This window comes from Eretmochelys imbricata, chromosome 5 (genome assembly GCF_965152235.1).
Source record: "Eretmochelys imbricata isolate rEreImb1 chromosome 5, rEreImb1.hap1, whole genome shotgun sequence".
Taxonomy (NCBI): Eukaryota; Metazoa; Chordata; order Testudines; family Cheloniidae; genus Eretmochelys; species Eretmochelys imbricata.
Window position 1 is genome coordinate 97,949,843 of NC_135576.1, and position 21,892 is coordinate 97,971,734.

Consider the following 21,892-nt stretch of genomic DNA (forward strand, 5'->3'; position numbering starts at 1 on the left):
CGATCAGCACCTCCCTCTCCCTCCCCACACCTCCCAATCAGCTATTTCGCGGGGTGCAGGAGGTTCTGGGGGGAAGGGGAGGAGCGAGGGCACGGTAGGTTATGGGGAGGGGGCGGGAACGGGTGGAGTGGGGGCAGGGCCTGTGACAGAGCCAGGGGTTAAGCAGTGAGCACCCCCTCAGCACACTGGAAAGTTGGCGCCCATGTCTCCAGCCCCAGAGTTGGTGCCTATACCAGGAGCCGCATATTAACTTCTGAAGAGCCGCATGTGGCTCCGGAGCCACAGGTTGGCCACCCCTGGTCTAGGGAGACTATTCAACACTACACAAAGAGTTATGTGCTATTCTAGAAATAATTTTAAAAGATATATTCTGAATTTTATTTTTACTGAGAATGGAAAATCAAAATTAAAAACTGGAGGAAACATTTATGGTCCAAATTAACTGCTGTTTTGAAAACAGTGAAAACAAAGTAATCTATACATCATGGGCAGGTTCCTCCAAAGATACCAAGTAGTTTATCCTGTCTGTGAAGCTAACTCTTTGAATTACCAGTTACCTCTAGCTAACGCCTACCGATCATAAAATATTTGCTTCTATTGCTTCCCCCTATTTACTTTGTTTCCTAAAATATTTTCAACCGCTTCCTAAAGATTTGCAGCAAAAATGAGCCTGAACATCTTTTCTCCTTCCTCCCACCCTTTGCAGAGAATTGACTCAAGAAATCAAATTACAATTTCAAGCCACAAGTGAGAGCAAATTAATACTTTGGGAGACATCTGTGTAGCTGGAAATGAATATGCCACAGCATTTCAAATCTTCTTAAAGAAAGGCAGAGATCCGCTAAAAATTCATCCACATCATTTATGTCTGGTTTTTGACAGCTCTTCATGCCCCTCCTCGGCTAAAAACCCCACTGCAACATCGCAAGGAGAGTCACTCAAAAACACAGCATGCATGCGCCCACGTTAACCACACACCTGTTAACCTGACAGGTGGCAGGCATGTACATACCCCCACTTGAACACACAGATGCAACGCTACAGAAAACCCCTCTCGCCCCCCACATGGTACCACATGCAAAACCCCCCCAAGGCTGTATCCTCCCACTATTATGCACACCCCCACCGAGGCACCCCAGTATGACATGCCTCCTCTCCTACTCAGTGCAGTACCGTACACCCCTCCCTGCACACCTCGAGATTACCGAGCCCCTCCGCGCCCGCCAACAGAACGCAGAGCCCCCCCCCCTTCCCACACGTGCCCCCGGGATTACAGCCCCCGCACGCCGCCGCCACGCCCCCGCGCGCCTCGCACTCACTCGCCCGTCGTCGCCCACGCCCAGCAGGTGGCCGTGCAGCACGGTCATGGGCGAGGAGCGGCTGGCGTGCACGAAGGTGCCTTTGAAGAGGTGAGCGAGGGGCGGCTTTTGGGGGGAGCCCATGGCGGTGCCCGGAGGGAGGCGGCCGGTGGCGCTCAGACTTGCCGCGGGGAGAGACGAGGCTCGGGCAGGGGCGGGCTGCTGCTGCTCGGGGCTGCCGCTCGCTCTGCCTGGCTGCCTCCTGCTCCCAGGAGCTGGTGTCTGTTCCCTGCGTACCAACAGCAGCTCCCCCTGCACCGGGCGCTGTCTCTCCACCCCCTAATGACTTGCCCTTTGGGGAGTGGTTACCGGCGCTGGAAGGCTCCTTCCTCCTCCCCGTTGCTGCCGAGTCAGCCTTGAACGCTACAAGTTGCCGAGCTCCTCCTGCCTGTAGGGAACACAGTCCGCTTACTTGCTGAGCACCTGGGCTGGGCGTAGCATGTTTTGCTAATGAGGAGGAGTGGGAGCTGGCAGTGATCCACCGTGGGGCTGCAAACGCATTCCCAAACACGCACACATACAGCTGCTACTGTGGTAGGAGCGCTCAGCGACAAACACGTGTGGAAGCTGCACTGGCTACATGCAGTGATGAGCTGCCAAAATGTTAACAACTGGTTCCCTCCTCATCTCCTTGCCCACCCCGCCCTCCGGGACTTGTGCCCCATCCAACCCCCTGCGTTCCTTGACGCCCTCCCCCCAGGACCCCTGCCCGATCCACCCACTTCCCCTGTCCCCTGACTGCCCCCAGAACCAGGCAGGAGGGTCTCGTGGGCCACCGTAGTGGGTGCCATCCCATCCCTAAGAGCCAGAGGGACCTGCTGGGTGGCGAGGTGGGGAGTCCCAGCAGTGCTTACCTGGGGAAGCTCCCAGGAAGCATCTGGCAGGTCCCTCTGTCTCCTAGGGGTGGGGGAGCATAGCTAGGGGGGAGCAGGGAGAGGCCACTCCCCCCACTGATCACATCAAAAGTGGTGCCTTAGGTGCTGACTCCATGGGTGCTCCGGGGCTGGAGCACTCACAGGGAAAATTTGGTGGGTGCAGAGCACCCACCAGCAGCTCCGCACCTGGCCCCAGCTCACCTCACCTCCGCTCCGCCTTCTCCCCTGAACGCACTGCCCCACTCTGCTTCTCTGCACCCCCCCTCACCCCCCCCACCCCCGCTTCCTGCGAATCAGCTGTTCAGCGGGAAGCCGGGGAGGGCTGAGAAGCAGGCAGCAGCTTCCCACTCAGGTTGAGGGTGGCAGAGGTGAGCTGGGGTGGGGAGCGGTTCTCCTGCGTGCCCCCCCACGCCGGGTTACCTGCTGCGGTGCGAGCGGCCCTCCTCGCGCCCCCCCATCCCAGCTCACCTCCGCCTCCCTGGGCCTGAGTGCGAAGCTGCTGCCTGCTGCTTGTATTTAAGAGCAGCAAGGATTTCACTGTTAAGCCAAGCTGGTTGCCTGCCATATTTACTATTCTTTCTTACACATCGGGATGGTTTGTCCCTGTAACCTCAATAAGGATTCTTTAAAATACAGCCAGCTCTCCTGGACTCCTTTTCCCCTCAAGTTATTCTCCCAGGGGATCTTGTCCATCAGTTCCCTGAGGGAGTCAAAGTCTGCTTTTCTGAAATCCAGGGTCTGTATTCTGCTGCTCTCCTTTCTTCCTTGTGTTAGGATCCTGAACTCAACCATTTCATGGTCACTGCCTCCCAGGTTCCCATCCACTTTTGCTTCCCCTACTAATTCTTCCTGGTTTGTGAGCAGCAGGTCAAGAAGAGCTCTGCCACTAGTTGGTTCCTCCAGCACTTGCACCGGGAAATTGTCCCCTATATTTTCCAAAAACTTCCTGGATTGCTTGTGGACCGATGTATTGCTCTCCCAGCAGATATCAGGGTGATTGAAGTCTCCCATGAGAACCAGGGCCTGCGATCTAGTAACTTCTGCGAGTTGCCGGAAGAAAGCCTTGTCCACCTCATCCCCCTGGTCTGGTGGTATATAGTAGACTCCCACCACGACATCACCCTTGTTGCTCACACTTCTAAACTTAATCCAGAGACACTCAGGTTTTTCTGCAGTTTCATACGTGAGCTCTGAGCAGTCATACTGCTCTCTTACATACAGTGCAACTTCCCCACCTTTTCTGCCCTTCCTGTCCTTCCTGAACAGCTTATATCCATCCATGACAGTACTCCAGTCATGTGAGTTATCCCACCAAGTCTCTGTTATTCCAATCACATCATAATTCCTTGACTGTGCCAGGACTTCCAGTTCTCCCTGCTTGTTTCCCAGGCTTGGTGCATTTGTATATAGGCACTTGAGGTAACCTGCTGATCACCCTTCTTTCTCAGTATGAGGCAGGAGCCCTCCCCCTCACGCGCTCCTGCTCATGCCTCCTCCCAGTATCCCACTTCCTCACTTACCACAGGGCTTTGGTCTCCTTCCACCGGTGAACCTAGTTTAAAGCCCTCCTCACTAGGTTAGCCAGCCTGCTTGCAAAGATGCTCTTCCCTCTCTTCGTTAGGTGGAGCCCGTCTCTGCCTAGCGCTCCTTCTTGGAACACCATCCCATGGTGAAAGAATCCAAAGCCTTCTCTCCGATACCACCTGCATAGCCATTCGTTGACTTCCACGATTCTACGGTCTCTACCCAGGCCTTTTCCTTCCACGGGGAGGATGAACGAGAACACCACTTGCACCTCAAACTCATTTATCCTTCTTCCCAGAGCCATGTAGTCTGCAGTGATCCGCTCAAGGTCATTCTTGGCAGTATCATTGATGCCCTATTTAGGGTGACCAAATAGGTGTGAAAAATCAGGACACTTGCAGGGGGGAGGATAGTTGCCTATATAAGACAAAACCCCTAATATTGGGATGGTCCCAATAATATCAGAACGTCTGGTCACCCTACTTCTATCCCAGTTTGCCAGACTACCAATCTCTCCCCTCTTAAACACTCCTTTCTTTCCAAAGTACCCACACAAAGTGAATTTTTCATTATTTAAAAAGAAAAAGTTGAAATGATCCCAACTTCTGGACTCCCCATGAATCCGTCCTTCTGTGGACTGGATCCTCGGCAGCTATGATACCTTCAGGGCAGAGTGCAGGCAAGGGGGAGGTGAGAGGGACAAAGATGTTTCTAAGCCACCAGGAACCCCACAGTATCAATTTAAGGGTTCCAATAAAATAGTATCTGAATTTGTATCAACCCTGCTTTTGCTTTATCAGCATGAAAACTCAGCCAACAAGATATTGCTAAAAGGAAACCACAGCAAACCACTTCTGCTGTGGCACTTCTCCAGTGTGCTCATGTACAATGGCGACCTGACACCATCAGATAAGAAAGGAAGCCTGTGGCTATTTTAATTCTGAAAAGCGTTGTGTGTGTCCTCCTTTTTTCTTCAATGTACAAAAAATGATCTATGGCTAGATAGAAAAAGATCACATCATTGTATTTATATTATGTCACAGAGAATTCAGTTTTTTCAAACATACTATTCACAAAGTACAAGATGATAGACAATCATAGACCTTGTTAACTTGGTTACACACTGGTTTTGGTCCTTAATAAATTGCTTTAATTTAAAAAAAGGAGTTGCAAGGTTTCAAGAGATATATTCGTTTAATGTGGGAACACAGTAATGGGGTAGGCTACATACTTTGCATGACGACTGGAGTTTAAAACATATTTTGCACGCTTCCAGTGCAAGTTATGAGAGAACTGCCAAGGAGACAACAGTTTGTTGGCAAAGCGTCTAGTAAACAATTTGTAGAGGGCAAGAACAGTAACCAGTATAAAAAGTACTTCTCATATCAGGTTTGTTTAGTAGGTCCCAGAAGGTAAATTTGGGGCCCCAGCCTGCAGCCATGAGCCATAACCAGTAGGACAGCAGTTGACAATTTTAGTAGAATACACCCAGTTTTAATGGGGCTGTGATTCTTAACGGTGAAATCCTAGCGGATCTTAAACATAAAAAAGAAGCTTACAAGAAGTGGAAGCTTGGACATATGACCAGGGAAGAGTATAAAAATATTGCTCGGGCATGTAGGAATGAAATCAGGAGGGCCAAATCGCACCTGGAGCTGCAGCTAGCGAGAGATGTCAAGAGTAACAAGAAGGGTTTCTTCAGGTATGTTGGCAACAAGAAGAAAGCCAAGGAAAGTGTGGGCCCCTTACTGAATGAGGGAGGCAGCCTAGTGACAGAGGATGTGGAAAAAGCTAATGTACTCAATGCTTTTTTTGCCTCTGTTTTCACTAACAAGGTCAGCTCCTAGACTGCTACGCTGGGCATCACAAAATGGGGAAGAGATGGCCAGCCCTCTGTGGAGATAGAGGTGGTTAGGGACTATTTAGAAAAGCTGGACGTGCACAAGTCCATGGGGCCGGACGAGTTGCATCCGAGAGTGCTGAAGGAATTGGCGGCTGTGATTGCAGAGCCATTGGCCATTATCTTTGAAAACTCGTGGCGAACCGGGGAAGTCCCGGATGACTGGAAAAAGGCTAATGTAGTGCCAATCTTTAAAAAAGGGAAGAAGGAGGATCCTGGGAACTACAGGCCAGTCAGCCTCACCTCAGTCCCTGGAAAAATCATGGAGCAGGTCCTCAAAGAATCAATCTTGAAGTACTTGCATGAGAGGAAAGTGATCAGGAACAGCCAGCATGGATTCACCAAGGGAAGGTCATGCCTGACTAATCTAATCGCCTTTTATCATGAGATTACTGGTTCTGTGGATGAAGGGAAAGCAGTGGATGTATTGTTTCTTGACTTTAGCAAAGCTTTTGACACGGTCTCCCACAGTATTCTTGTCAGCAAGTTAAGGAAGTATGGGCTGGATGAATGCACTATAGGGTGGGTAGAAAGCTGGCTAGATTGTCGGGCTCAACGGGTAGTGATCAATGGCTCCATGTCTAGTTGGCAGCCGGTGTCAAGTGGAGTTCCCCAGGGGTCGGTCCTGGGGCCGGTTTTGTTCAATATCTTCATAAATGATCTGGAGGATGGTGTGGATTGCACTCTCAGCAAATTTGCGGACAATACTAAACTGGGAGGAGTGGTAGATACGCTGGAGGGGAGGGATAGGATACAGAAGGACCTAGACAAATTGGAGGATTGGGCCAAAAGAAATCTGATGAGGTTCAATAAGGATAAGTGCAGGGTCCTGCACTTAGGACGGAAGAATCCAATGCACCGCTACAGACCAGGGACCGAATGGCTAGGCAGCAGTTCTGCGGAAAAGGACCTAGGGGTGACAGTGGACGAGAAGCTGGATATGAGTCAGCAGTGTGCCCTTGTTGCCAAGAAGGCCAATGGCATTTTGGGATGTATAAGTAGGGGCATAGCGAGCAGATCGAGGGACGTGATCGTCCCCCTCTATTCGACATTGGTGAGGCCTCATCTGGAGTACTGTGTCCAGTTTTGGGCCCCACACTACAAGAAGGATGTGGATAAATTGGAGAGAGTCCAGCGAAGGGCAACAAAAATGATTAGGGGTCTAGAACACATGACTTATGAGGAGAGGCTGAGGGAGCTGGGATTGTTTAGCCTGCAGAAGAGAAGAATGAGGGGGGATTTGATAGCTGCTTTCAACTACCTGAAAGGGGGTTCCAAAGAGGATGGCTCTAGACTGTTCTCAATGGTAGCAGATGACAGAACGAGGAGTAATGGCCTCAAGTTGCAGTGGGGGAGGTTTAGATTGGATATTAGGAAAAACTTTTTCACTAAGAGGGTGGTGAAACACTGGAATGCGTTGCCTAGGGAGGTGGTGGAATCTCCTTCCTTGGAAGTTTTTAAGGTCAGGCTTGACAAAGCCCTGGCTGGGATGATTTAACTGGGAATTGGTCCTGCTTCGAGCAGGGGGTTGGACTAGATGACCTTCAGGGGTCCCTTCCAACCCTGATATTCTATGATTCTATTCTATGATTCTTACGCTGCATATGATGACTAGCACCTATGCTCTGTTCAAATTCATACCCTGCCCTGGAAGGCATTTTTGTACCCTTGGTAAGCTGATAAGGTAGTTCCCTTCCTTAATATGGACTGGTTGCTACTTCCTTAGTTCCTATGCCAGGGGTGAGCAAACTTTTTGGCCCAAGGACCACATCGGGGAATAGAAATTGTATGGCGGGTCACGAATGCTCACAAAATTGAGGTGAGGGGGGGTGCGGGCTCTGGGGTGGGGCTGGAAATGAGAAGTTTGGGGTGCAGGAGGGTGCGCCGGGCTGGGATTGAGGGGTTTGGAGAGCGGGAGGGGGATCAGGGCTGGGGTGGGGGGTTGGGTTGTGGGGAGAGGCTCAGGGGTGCAGGCTCCAAGCGGCACATACCTCAAGCAGCTCCCGGAAGAAGTGGTATTGTCCCTTCTCCAGCTCCTATGCGCAGGCGTGGCCAGGTGGCTCTGCACGCTGCCCTATCCGCAGGCACCGCCCCTGCAGCTCCCATTGGAGTGCCAGAAGGGGCCATTGGAGCTGGAGTGGGGCCATGCTGCAGCTTCCAGGAGCCGCGTGGTGTGACCCCAACCCTGCTCCCCGGCTGGAGTGGGGACGAGCCACTGGTGCGACACCCAACCCAGCACCCCAGCCGGAGCGGGGCTGAGCCGTGTGGTGTGGCTCGCAGGCTGTCTTAAAACAGCTTGCGGGCCGGATGTGGCCTGCGGGCCATAGTTTGCCCACCCCTGGCCTATGCTGTATATGAGTGTGAATCCCTCATTGTGCAGAATATAGGACCAGAGACAGTGATGCCAACAGGCAGCCTGAACTGTAAGAAGAAAGCAGTCAAGTCTAGACCATATAGAGAGGGTCTATGGGAAGGGAGAAAAGTGAGGGAGAACTTCATAGGGAGTGAAAGATGAAAAGCACCTTGAGATGGGAAAAACAATGTGGGACATGGAGAAGGCAAGAAATAGAGCCTTAAGGAAAAGGAAAGACCCAAATCCAGTGGAGGTAGAAAGGATAATTGCTCAGGGGAATTTTATTGCATTATATTCTGTTAACAGATATCTGCACTGGTTTCTTCTTCTTGTCCCAGATGTCATTGCTAGGAACCCAAGGAGACTCTGCCCTCTAACAAGAATCCAGGGTCAACATCAAAAGTCTGAAACGTGATTTCAAAATCAAGTGGCAAGTTGGACTTTTTATAAATAAAAAAATAATAATAGATATCTGGGGTTCTTTATTGTAGGGCTTTATATTTTTGCAAAGTTGTGGGAGTGGTGAGAGCAACACTTTAAGAACTCCTTGAGTGCAACATGCTAAAAAGTGTGAACTGTCAGAGATTTGTTACCAACAAAAGGCATCTCATGCTCTGGGCCTGGCCCTCCTCTCATTTAAGTCAAAGGAAAGGTTTAAGTAAGGAAGGATATAGATGTGTGTTGAGTGGAGCTTTAGTGAGAATGTTGGGAGCACAGTCCATAGGGCATAGCAAAACCTCATTACAAGAAAAATCAGGAATGTTATACTAGAGCTGATCAAATCATGGAATTTATGTTTTGTGGGAGCACATGGGTGCTCTGCACTACAAAGTCTCTTTTTCGCTCTGTGACCCAATGACTATTAAGTGAAACAGTCATTGGGCCAGAGAAAGAGAGTGAGAATGACTCTGTAGTCCAGTGGTTAGGGTACCCACGTGAAAGACCTGGGTCCAGTATTCTTGCGCCAGTCACTCTTTCATTATTTATCCACAATGGAACAACTTCAACAGGAGACACTGAGGAGGCTCCCACATCAGAATGTCCCACAATTTAGTGGTTAGAGCACTCTCCTAAGAGGAAGTTGACCCCTGTTCAAATACGTTCTCCTCCTCTGGCAGAGGGAGAAGTTGCACATCCCAAGTGAGTGCTCTAACCACTGAGCTAAAAGTTATAAGGTGGGTACTCCAGTCACCCCGTTTTGTATGGAGTGAGGCAGGCACTTAACTTGTTCCTGCAAGAAATGGGTTGGGAACCTAAACCATCTGACTGTTCCTGGACTCCTAAGCAGAGACAGGTTCCTGTCTGTGAGAGAAGGGTGAGGCTTAGCACACACCCCGGTTGTTGGCATAGCTAAGATGGCTCCCTACCTAGCCTGCTGGCTTTTGTGGATTGCATTTCTAGGCGCCTGTCTCTCCCTGGGCATTGTACAGTCTAACTTGGCTTTGTGGATCGCAGTGTTGTTTCTGTGATTTTCAGGGCACTTAAAAGATAGGTTACAGCGTGTAACTAGATTCTATCTCTTTCCCTAATGTGATGGAATGCACAGACTCCTTACTGGGGTTGGAAGAGAGGTTAACATACTACTACTTCTTTTTTATTTTTTAAGTAAAGGAATGGTCACAGCTGCTAAATGCTGGGGTTGTCAGAGTAGCAGGGATGAGCCAGCTGGGATGAATCAAGTTAGTTCCCTCAGTAACACTATAAACATGCTGTCCTGGCAAGTTCTTGGGTTCCTCTGAGTTAGGAACTTGGGTCTCCTCAGGAGAAGTAGAAAATTGCTAGCTGGCAAGTATTTCTGTTTGCTTCAGTAATGTCAATTTTTATTGCACAAACCCTTTTTTGGTTAAATTCATGTATCAGCCAGGGTGAAGGAAGTCCTCTTTTTACCTCTCATTGCAAACCATTTCCTGTGGGGAGGTTTTGTTTGTTTTGATTGCTTTCCAGAAAGCCTGGTCACATAATTTACTTAGCCTTAAAAATCCTTTGGTGTCGTCACACATTCACTTTATGCTACACCACCAGTTTTGTTGGTTGGGGGCGGGAGGGGGGTTGGCCTACTGCTATATAAAATCTCAGTGTCTCAATCATTCTTCAGTAGCATTTTAGTCTCTCTTGCTCTTCTTTTTTTAAGCCGTCTGCATCCTTCTGCTAGATTTTAACAGTGGGGCTAGAATTTGAATTCTGATGCTGAGCAGCAATAGGAGATGCAGTCAAAATAGTTCTAGGAACAGCAAGAGAGACTGCAGCAGCATTAGAAGGTGGTCATATATCCTGTCTGTTGCTTCTAGTTTTCAATCTTTCATTTCACTTAGTGCAGTTTGCTCTCTTTATTGTACAACATATGAGTTGATTTCAATGTTTGAGAGCTACTCTGTAGATCGGAATAGCAACTGATCAGTAACCTGAGCAGTAGTAAGTCCTACCCTACTTTGGAAAAGCTGAGAAGTTGGGGAGTCTTTTTATCCAATTTGGATAAAATGTACTACAAGTTCTGCGGCATTTGCTCAACCACTTCAATGATGATGGAAGGTTCAAAGGAATTCTACAGCATACAGATTTCAAGGAACAATAGTTAATTAACTTTTTATATGTGCTTGATTACAAAACATACACAAGATTTGCTTTGATAATTATGCAGCTAGGTCAATAAAGTTAGCAAGTTACAAAATGTCATGTGCTGCTTGGAAGATGAATGCAGTAAATAAATGACAAATATTATTAGGGCATTCAGAGAACAAAAAGAATGAGTTGCATACCATTTTTTGATTCAACATAGAACAATAGATAGAAAGATGTAGAATGTGTCAGGAACAAAGGTTGCACAACAATATCAACAAAGATCCTCACTGGCACCTAAGCTATTTTGGCACAGGATCAGAGCCGTCCTTAGGACGGGGCCTGGGACACATTAGCCTCCCCACTAGTCTCCTTGCTGTCCGCCCAGCGTGCCTGCCTGCCGCTCACCTCCTCACCCCCGGCCACCCGTCACTCTCCTCCTCGCCTGCCTGCCCACTGCTTGCCTCCCCGCTAGTCTCTTCACTGTCTTTCTGGCGCACCCTCCTCCCCCCCATCCGCCCAACTGCTGCTGTCCTCCTTGCTGTTCGCCCACCTCACGTCCCCGCCCACCTCCTCACCTGAATATTGGGACAAATGACATCCCTATCGTACATCGGTCAGGACGCAGGACAAAGGGCTAAATATCAGGACAGTCCCGATTTTATCAAAGCACCAGAGCCCGGGCAGTTGCCCCAACTCACCCTACCCAAGGGACGGCTCTGTACAGGATGGCGGTAAATATTTCAACAGTGTCTATACCTAACAGATTATTTCTCCAAGTACAGTAACTCCTCGCTTAATGTTATAGTTATGTTCCTGAAAAATGTGACTTTAAGCGAAATGATGTTAAGTGAATCCAATTTCCCCATAAGAATTAATGTAAATAGGGTGGGTTAGGTTCCAGGGAAAAAATTTTCACCAAAGTGAAAGTAGAATGAATTATACTGAAATTATAATTCATTAAAGAAATGCTACTTGAAGGGTTTGTTGAAATATAGTTGTCAGGAAGAGAAACATTAAGGAGTGTGAGACAATGGGTCCTCAAACGAATTAACTTAGAGCTCCTACTGAGCTAGGAGATTGGTAAATGTTAGTATGCAAATAAGATATGTATGTATATTTGTCAGTTTCTGCTTTCTTTTGTCCCTTATGTTAAATTGGCTTTAGCTTAGCTGTATAAATAAGTTATCTTGAGCCTCAGAGAGGGGCTCGCATCTGGGTGCATTAGCAAAGCGCTTTGCTAATAAACAGAGTGGTCTGACAAATTATGTGAGTTCTCAATCTGATTCTGACAATTTGGAGGTTCCACCGGATGGCAACCGTCTTCTCTGGGGCTGTGTGACTCCTGACTGTTCTTAGGACGGCCTTGGCAAGCCGGCACCTGGGCATTTGGCCTGAGCGGTCCTCCGCCAGAACGGAAGGGTGCATGACCACAGTGAAGTCTACGCCATCAAACCTGTTGGTTCCCACTCTGTTCTGGTAGGAATCCCGGGATCTGACATCAGGAATCTAGTCAGGTAATTATTTCTGTGTTTTGTCCAGACTGAGGACTGTCTTGTCTCTGTGTCTATCCATCCTCCCTGTGATGTGTTTGAATCTGGGCTCCATCTTCGTCCGGGGATTGGCTGACCAAAGGGTTCCTGTCCCCATGGTCTGAGTGAGTGAAATCTGCACAATCGCAGCCGCACCACGCCTTGGGTAAAACCCTTGTGTGAAAGCAAGGGCGATTGAGGCAGTAGCCTGTGGGCTCATTTTGCGTGTTGCACTGGGCATCGCTCTGTCAAACCCGACTTTCCTTCTTGAGTGATTGGTGTGTAAAGTCCTCCTGTATGGGTAACCAGAGGTCTAAGTCGGGACAGTTCCCTAAAGGAACGCCGGCTCAGTTTATATATTTTAGGAAGAGTCCAGACTCCTGTAAATTTCTGGAAAAATGGTCTAGGCTAAGGGGGTCAGGTAGAGTGGCTACTACCACCACTACGCTTCTGTCCCCAGAAGCCTTTACAGCTATTCTGAGGGAAAATGGGCCCTTTTCCCACAGAAATGGTCTATAAGGGACTGCTGCAGGCAGAGAGAGAATCTGATCAAAATTGTTTGACTGTTGGGTAATGTAATCAAAAGCACTAAAGGAGGTAAGGGGTTTCTATTGGAACTTAATTTGGCTGCTCCTGGTTGTGTCTAGCTGTACAAGATGGAAGTGTAATCGGGGTACAGTTGTGTAAAAGAGTAATCACAGTGCAAGGGATGTTAGGCAAAAGAGAATTTTGTGTGTGTGTATAGTGCTAAAATCTGAAGCTGTGTCTCAGCTATTACCTGAGAATAAACTTATAGCTTGGTACAGCAGAGAAACTGTTGCAAACATGGTCTGTTGCACAAGAGGGGAAACTGAGGTACACCACCTCATGAATTTCATAAATGATCAGTGAGTGGGGTAATTCACTAGCCTGACTATAGAACAAAATAAGTACAGCCTGGAGATAATTCTTCTGTTTTTCCAGCAATTAGCAAGGAAATTTGTAAAAGGAAGTGGTATTATTATTAAACAATAATCTGTCCCCACCAGGGGGTGGAAATTGTTTCTTTTGTTTTTAGATTCTACAAGCAAGCTGGCGCCAGCGGAAGAATAACTCAGAATACCATGGATCTATGTTTTGTGTTGTTTGTCTGTAGTGTTTGTCTTGTTGCTAGCATTGTTGTATTCTAATCAACAGAAAACCTCATGACATGGGTGGGGGGTGGCTTCAAAAGGCTGACCTGGGCGGGGGGGAAGGGAAGATGTGTATGGGAATGCAAAAGGCTAACTCAGGAGAATCCCAAAATTCAGTGGCCACTGTTAGGCTCTTGGGACAAAGACCGAGTGGACGTCTTAAAAGACAAACTCGGCCAACCTAAAATTAAATTGGCAAAAGGAGAGGTTGATTGTTTCATGCAGTGGTGGGAAGAGGCAAATCATAGGTGGACAGAATCAAAACTTGCCTCTCTCAAAGATTCTGGCTTCTATCCCACCAGATGCAACTCATTTTACTGTTGTTGTTTTGTGCTCTGCTTTCTTTTCTGTCCCGGTTCACCCTGACTCCCAGTTCCTGTTTGCCTTTTCTTACAAGGGGCAACAGTACACATGGACCACACTGCCCCAGGGGTATACTGAAAGCCCGTCATATTTTTCCCAAGCATTAGCCCGAGACTTTGCTGACCTTGTTTTCCCATCCAGGTCCACACTAGTTCAATATGTAGATGATCTACTCCTCTGTTCCCCTTCATTGTCTGCCTCTGAAACTGACTCTTTAGTGCTCCTTACTGCCCTAGCAAATAAGGGTCACAAAGCTTCTCGCTCTAAACTACAACTCTGTCAAGCTTCTGTCACATACCTTGGCTTTCTCGTCTCCCAGGGTTCCTGTGCACTTTCTTCCACCCGCGTCCAAGCTATCCTTAGCTTTCCCCGACCCCGCTCCCCACGCCAGGTCCGGAAGTTTTTAGGCATGGCTGGATTTTGCAGACAATGGATTCCCCAATATGCCTCCCTTGCAAAACCTCTCCAGGAACTCACTCGATTCTCTGTGCCTGACCCCATGCCGTGGTCCCCTGAGGCCAATTCTGCCTTTGTTTCCCTCAAACAGGGTTTGGCTTCTGCCCCTGCCTTAGAGCTGCCTGACTATTCTAAGCCTTTTACCCTTTTCTGCCACGAATAATCTGGGTGTGCACTTGAAGTTCTCACTCAGATGCACAGAGAAAAGAACCGCCCAGTGGCTTATTTCTCTGCCACTTTAGACCCTGTTGCCCAAGGCTTACCCCCCTGCCTGCGTGCTGTGGCTGCTGCAGCGTACCTAGTCGAAATGTCTGATTCCCTTGTTCTCCGCTCTCCTCTTACCCTCCTGGTCCCTCACTGACCTCACCCTGCTCCAAGACTCTGCCCCAGAAACCGAGAAAGAATCCTGGGTTGTCCAAGGTTGCTCTCTACATCCCGAATCCTTTTGGCGCTCGCCTACTGGCGCCTTTATAGCCCCCTTTTTACTCTACCCATCTCTGGCCACCCTGCTACACGGTGTTTCGTATGTCGGAAAGGAGGGGATCTTCTCTGCTGTAACAAAGACAGGATGGTGGGCCCCCCATTTTAGCTCTTTTGCAGCCCGCCACTGTGCAGCCTGTACCATTTGCCAAAGCCATAATATTGGTAAACCTGAAAAAGTGGCCCAGGGGTTCCGGGGCCTGCCTCAAGCACCGTTCTTGCACAAATGCCTAAGTGTCAACAATATGAATTTATATTAGTTATGGTATGTTTATTCTCCGGTTGGATTGAAGCCTTTCCTTGTTGCAAGGCTGACTCACTGTCTGTTGCCAAATGTTTGTTAAATCATATTATGCCTGCCAAGGGAATTCCTGCTACTCTGTCCAGTGATCAGGGTACACATTTTACTGGACAACTTGTTCAACACCTGGACCGTATGTTGCATATCAAACACCTGTTGCACTGTCCCTACCACCCACAGAGTGCAGTTGCAGTTGAAAGACAAAATGGTGTACTTAAGAATAAGCTTGCTAAAATTTGTGACTCTACAGGATTAAGCTGGCCAGTAGCCCTTATGGACATGAGATCCCAAAGGCATAAATTAAGTCCCTTTGAAATTGTTATGGGACGCCCTATGCGAGCTATGACTACCATTACTCCCGTTCCAGATTTGAACTTGACTCACAGTGCACTCCTTCAGTATTGCAAGGGACTAATGCAAGCTGTAAGTCACTTCCATTCACAGGTTCAAGTCGCCTGGCCCACGGAACCCACCTCCAATGCTTGCTACAACCTCTAACCAGGTGATTGGGTCTATGTATGGTGCCATCATCGAAAGCACACCTTGGAGCCCCGGTGGAAGTGTCCTCATCAGGTACAGCTTACTACACAGACGGCTGTTAAACTATCTGGCATCGCAGCATGGATACATGCTTCGCAGTGTAAGAAGGCACCATCCCCAGAGAACCGATCATCACCTCAGGACAATGCAGAGTCAATTTTGACTCCAGAAGAAGACGTAGAGGAACAGTCTGCAATACCTTACAATCTACGCTCTCGTAAGGGTTGCCAGAAGAAGACGCTGTTCCTCGGCTGCTGGGAAGACCACGATGACAATTCTTTTATCCAGCGGCAGGTGTGGATAGCTCAGACCCTTAATATTTCTAATTGCTGGGTCTGCAGCCACATCCCAGCCCACTCTCAAACTGGTGTTCCTGTCTTGGCTATCCCACTCAAGTCCCCAGACCTCACTGGAGGGCCTTGTCCGTTTAACAAAATATGGAACAGCAATGACACTTGGGAAGCGGTGGGAATAAATGCATCTAAATGGATAAGTGTGGTGGAGGGAAAAGGTCATTGGTGTTGGATGCGTAATGGGACAGGGCTGGATCTGGGGAAAAGCCATTGCCTTCAGCATATTGTGGCCACTGGTGTATGGGATTATTCAAACAAAACTAAAAAGTGGCAGGCCAGGTATGGAGATATGAATTTTTTTCTCAACGTGGGATCAAACAGAGAAATCACTCATGTTCCCCCTACAGTAACCTTAGTGAAAACAATACAATCTTTCAATGTCATGCAAGTAACACCACTCCTCGTAAGACGAATTACCCTGTACCCTTTGGGGGATACTACTCCTCCTTTGCAAACACTTATATGACAAATGGGTGCAACTGACCCTTCCTGGCCTTAATAGGTGTGTGGGACCAGAGCTTATACCGCACTACCAGCTAATTGGTCAGGAATCTGTTATCCCGCCCGACTCTTCCCACAATTCCGAGTGCTAGGAACCTTCCCTCGAGAATGCCTCCACAATTTCAGGTGAAAAAGAAGGGACTTAACAGATGCCCAATGGTATGTAAATAACATAAGCCCCTTAACCTGGGAAGAGGCCATTGGCGGTTCCTTAATACCATTGGGGGAGTAATACATCATGCAAAAAGGCTCCTAAGGTTACAAGCAGTAGTTGAAATAATGGCAAATGAACCTGGAGAAAGTTTGAGCCCTGGCCAAAGAAACAGGGGCAATCTGACAGATGGCCCTCCAAAACTGTCAGGCATTGGACATAGTGCTGGCGGCAAAAGGAGGGACTTGTGCTCTAATTGGAAAAGACTGCTGTGTGTATATACCAGACAACACCAATGAGGTAATAGATCGTGCTAGCCACTTAGAACAAATCGCATATCTTCCCCACGAAGAGCCAAGTTCTCTATGGAAGTGGCTAAGTAACCTTTTCAATTTCTCTGGCATAGGAAACTGGTTGTTTCAGGGAGCCCTAACTCTCCTGTTTGGAGTCCTAATAATTTGTGTATGTTTTCAGTTACTTTCCTGTTGTATCCAAAATTGTGTCAGGCATACTACACAGATAGCTGCCGCAAACCAGAGTGCTAATTTGATGATTTTAAATATCACTGATGAACAAAGAGATAAAGAACGATTGATATGTGGAACCCAGTCATTGTTGGTCATTGCGTAGCTTGACCAAAAGGAGGGATTGTGAAAGTAGAATGAATTATATTGAAATTATAATTCATTAAAGAATTGCTACTTGAAGGGTCTGTTGAAATATAGTTGTCAGGAAGAGAAACATTAAGGAGTGTGAGACAATGGGTCCTCAAACTAATTAACTTAGAGCTCCTACTGAGCTAGGAGATTGGTAAACATTAGTATACAAATAAGATATGTATGTATATTTGTCAGTTTCTGCTTTCTTTTGTCCCTTATGTTAAATTGGCTTTAGCTTAGCTGTATAAATAAGTTATCTTGAGCCTCAGAAAGAGGCTCACATCTGGGTGCATTAGCAAAGCGCTTTGCTAATAAACAGAGTGGTCTGACAAATTATGTGAGTCCTCAATCTGACTTTGACACCAGACAAAAGACTATATATATATATATACACACGTACACACAGTATAAGTTTTAAACAAACAATTTAATACTGTACACAGCAATGATGATTGTGAAGCTTGGTTGAGGTGGTGAACTCGGAGGGTGGAATACTTCCCAGGGAATGCCTTAGTGCTGAATGATGAACTAGCACTCGGCTGAGCTCTCAAGGGTTAACACGTTTGTTAATGTAGCAACACGCTCTATAAGGCAGCACAAATGGAGGGAGGGGAGACAGCATGGCAGACAGAGACCCACACCCTGTGTGTGAGAGGGAGAGAGATGCGCATTGCCCCTTTAAGTACACTGACTTTGCTCTAAGTACATTGCCTTTTTAAGTAGATCAGCAAGTTGAGACAGCAGCTGCTGCTAGCAAGCTTCCTCTGTCCTGAGCCCTGTCGTGTGTCTCCCCTGCCACCCCAGCTCTATGGAGATGGGATAAGTGGGGGGCAGGAGCAGGGGAGGAGGCCACCCTGACATTAGCACCCCTCTTCCACCCCTTCCTCCCTCCCCCCCTCCCCCCCCCGCACAGCAAGCAGGAGGCTTCCAGGAGCAGCTCCAAGGCAGAGGGCAGGAGCAGCACATGGCAGCATGGGGAGGGACAGCTGAACTGCCCGGCAATTGATAGCCTGCTGAGTGGCTGCCACACAGTGAACTTAGGGGAGCAGGGAGCTGATAAGGGGGCTGCCGGTCCACCCTGATTCCGAGCCCCCACCAGCTAGCTGCAATGGGCTGCTCTTTCTGCAAGTGATGGACAAAGCAAGCGGCTGCCAAACAACGTTATAAGGGAGCATTGTGCAACTTTAAATGAGCATGTTCCCTAATTGATCAGCAAAGTAACAATGAAACAACGTTACCCAGGATGACTTTAAGTGAGGAGTTACTGTATCCAGAAATCCTTTGTTTAGCACACAAATCGGCCAATACTGTGATTACAAAATGAAAAGCCTTGTTTGAAAGGCATTCTACACCTGGAAAACTATTAGGTGTCACTCTTCCTTTTGCAAGCATAGAAATGTGTAATGTGGGATATGCAGCTCAGCCATTCCAGCCCAGGGTACGCACAATCTAAAATAAGGGCTGAGAGAATTAGTTAAATCAGTGTATTATACAGTGTACAGTGTACAAAATAATTATATCAGGCAAGGAAGAGATTAGAAATGTGACTGCGTTGAAGCACTTTCCAGCAAGAGGTATTGATGGACAAAATGCTGAAATAGTTTCTGATATATGGTGCTACAATCCAGAACACTGCAAAGAGTTCATGCAAAACTAAGACTGTGACAGGGAAAAAAAGTGTAAGATACTATGACCAAATGGCCAGGCTACTGCCTGTTTTCTGTCATGGAGATCCAGTATGCATTACAGTACAGAGTTGGGAGTGTGGAACACAGAGAGTCATGAGTCTACAGCCATGGTCATAGTACATTGACACATCTACAAGTGGAAGTTAAAGACACGTTAGAAGGCACTTATGAGCGGAGCACACATTACCAGTAAGAAAAACATAGCCTGCATCTGAATAGCCACCTGAATAGTGTCATGAACCATCGCAAAACATCCTGTTATCAGACTGTAACCCTCTCACCAGAGGGCATGTCAGCCACATCAAATATCACTGACATAAATTCACCTGAAGAGGGTATTGGCTATAGCTATCATTCACTTATAAATACTTTATATTGCATCAGCAGTAAAGGCTGAAATCCAGTTGATTAAATGCTAGTAACTTCTGACCCACAACTGTTAAGACTTTCATGGATCAAGTGTGATGCCAGAAACACTGATAGTTGATATACTGTCACTTACTGGAAATGGGGGAGAAGAGGGAAATGTTTCATTGAAATATAAGAGAGAGATGTGGTGTTGTGCATTACTACTTTAAAATCAAGGGTGTGGGGCCAGCATCTCAATGCATCCCGCTGATAGAAGAATCCAGATTCAGGAACAAAGAGTTTTGCTCCAGTTGAGCTCCTGAATTGACCTGTCACTCTGGTTCTAGTTAATAAAGTGTTTACTGTTTCACAAGTTGATCATGGACCTGAATGAGCACACATTGATGGTTGAGTGACTGTGCCAAAGGAGTTCTCACAAAACTTGCTGGAATCAACTACACGGGTGATGAATAAAGCATGTCATGTACATCAAGTAGAACAGTGAGGGTCTGACCTCAGTGTTGAGGCCTTTGGTACACACACTTGCACCCCTACCCACATTTAGAAGTGGTAGTGTAGAACAGTTGTTGTGTGACTTTGTCACAGAGGCTTGTTGTGGATGAGCAAGACCAGGATCAAGCAGCGGCTGCAAGGTACATGATCCCATGCACTTATAAAACTTACATGCAGTATGAGGAATAGAGAGAACAGATTTTTGCCTATTAATGAATTATTTTATTTATTTATTTATTGGTCATGCCAATATGAACCACTATAATGAAATCTGTTACAAGCTTTCCTTCTAACCCTTTTTTCTCGTATTCATAACTCCCACACAACCAAAATAACAGACTGGAAAGTTTGATAGTAATGTCCGTTTTCATAGTTTCTCTTTAGACATCTATCAAACTTTTAGTGTGCATTGAATTGCTAGCAGAAGTTGAAAACATTAAGACACATAGGTAAAATGAAAATATCGCAGGAAACGGAAGTCAGCAGCAGTATTGGTTTCCTCCTTAACGATTCATCTACAAATGAAACCATTTTCTGTTTTATGCAGAAAACAGTAAATATTGCTACTTGCCTTGCCAGATCATATTGGCAGCCTGTGATTGGCTGACGTTGGTGGCTCATGACTAGGAAGACTCATGAACATAGCACTCCAGCATGCTGAGAGCTTCTTGAACTAAATTCTTCAGAATTAATTTGTGCTTTATGAGCTGTACTGAAAATGTCTGCACTCCATGTGTAACTGCACAGTACCAACACCCAAATCCTCTTGCTATGTGCTGCTTAACAATTGTCATATCTCACCCCAGAGGCAGCTGCCTGTCAGTGATGAACAAAGTGATTCTATATATGTAATTTATACTAACTGTTGGTAAAATCATTGTAAAATGTTTTAGGATCACTTTCGATGAAGTCTACTTTAAATACAAGAACATTATCATTATAAGTGTTTCTTTGTCCCAGGAGGTGCCAACGAATACACATTACCAAGATTTAAGAAAGCCCTGAACAATTATTTGAATTCCAATGGTATTGCTGGACATATGAACAGGAATAAATAGTTAACTATAGTGAGTCTTGCTCTCATGTACACGATTGAACTGATTACAGATTTGGAGACAAGAAGGAATTTTTCCTATGCCTTATTGCCAGCAGGCTTGTTTTCTCATCTGGAGCAGTGTTTCTCAACCTTTTCAGGTTGGCAGCACCTTACTCAAAGTTAAAAATTTTCATGCCCCCTTACATTTGCTATAAAAGTAAGAGTAAAAAATATATTGATTATAAGACTATATAATTTGTGTGTATGTTTTGAGAGGTTGACAGGTCAATCTTGAACTGTAAAGATAAAGATACATGGAGAGTAGGGGAGAACCACATATTTTTCACTTTAGATTGTCAATGCCTCGTGACCCTACTGATTGCTTTTCCTGACTCCCACCCCTCCTAGGGTAAGGTTGAGAAATGCTGATCTAGAACATTGGTCATGCATCATCTGACAGCATCGTGAGGGTATATCAAAAACATGGTTGATTTCTTGTAATTACAAAAGGGTGGGCATTGGTGGACCTAGGTCTTTCCTGTGTCCTTTTTCTTATTTCTAGTTACGAGCAACTTGTTTGCCATTTGTTTGTTTTTCCTAGTGTTGCTATTTTCATCTTGCTTGTTGCTCAGGCATTCAGTGATAGTCCTGTGAAGCACCGTTGGGTACCATTGATCTGTGCAGTGTTGGAATACACTGTAGATTATTAGACTATTTCTGAGGTATGTGGAGGCCATTCCTTATCTACTGAGATAAAAATAATAACAATAATATTTTTCACTTTTATATAGTTCTTTCTATCTGTAGATCTCAAAGTGATAGTCATGTGAGACTAACATATGGTAGGTGCTGCTGCTGAAGCCTCTAGGAGAGTAGGCTGATGGAGTTTACTGAAGGAAGAGAAGGCATGTTTCAAAGTCAGTGCCACAGGCTAAGTATCCCTGTTTACTTTGCTCGAAACACCACCAGCGAAGGTGCGCAGACACCATTGTGGCAGGTGCACTATAAATGCATAGGTAGGTAGAAGGCTGTCAGAATGGTGGCATTGGAGAAGTATTCTTTGCAGCTGAGTATTGTCCTGTACTACCAAGGACACTGTTTCTTTGTGTGGTGACTGCTTTGTTGTTTTTCCCTTCATCTTTGTTTTTCAGTTAGAGAAGTAACTAACTGCTTTCTTTCATGTGTTATTTCAGTTCTATTTTTATCTGGCATCTATTTATATTACAGCTTTTC

General features: G+C 46.7%; 1 protein-coding gene and 1 long non-coding RNA gene across 2 annotated transcripts in view; one reads left to right on the top strand and one right to left on the bottom strand.

The window, feature by feature from the left end:
- GDA (guanine deaminase) overlaps window positions 1-1,623 on the bottom strand; it is a 54,748-nt gene extending 53,125 nt beyond the window's left edge. Inside the window, exon 1 of the mRNA XM_077817581.1 lies at window positions 1,320-1,623. Coding sequence (XP_077673707.1) covers window positions 1,320-1,442 — 123 coding nt within the window. The 5' untranslated portion in view covers window positions 1,443-1,623. The remainder of the gene's footprint in view (window positions 1-1,319) is intronic.
- On the top strand, window positions 1,309-17,379 carry LOC144265201 (uncharacterized). Its single transcript, XR_013346203.1, has 3 exons — window positions 1,309-1,409; window positions 11,869-12,083; window positions 13,127-17,379. It is a non-coding gene; the product is annotated as an uncharacterized LOC144265201 (long non-coding RNA).
- Window positions 17,380-21,892: the final 4,513 nt, after the last annotated feature.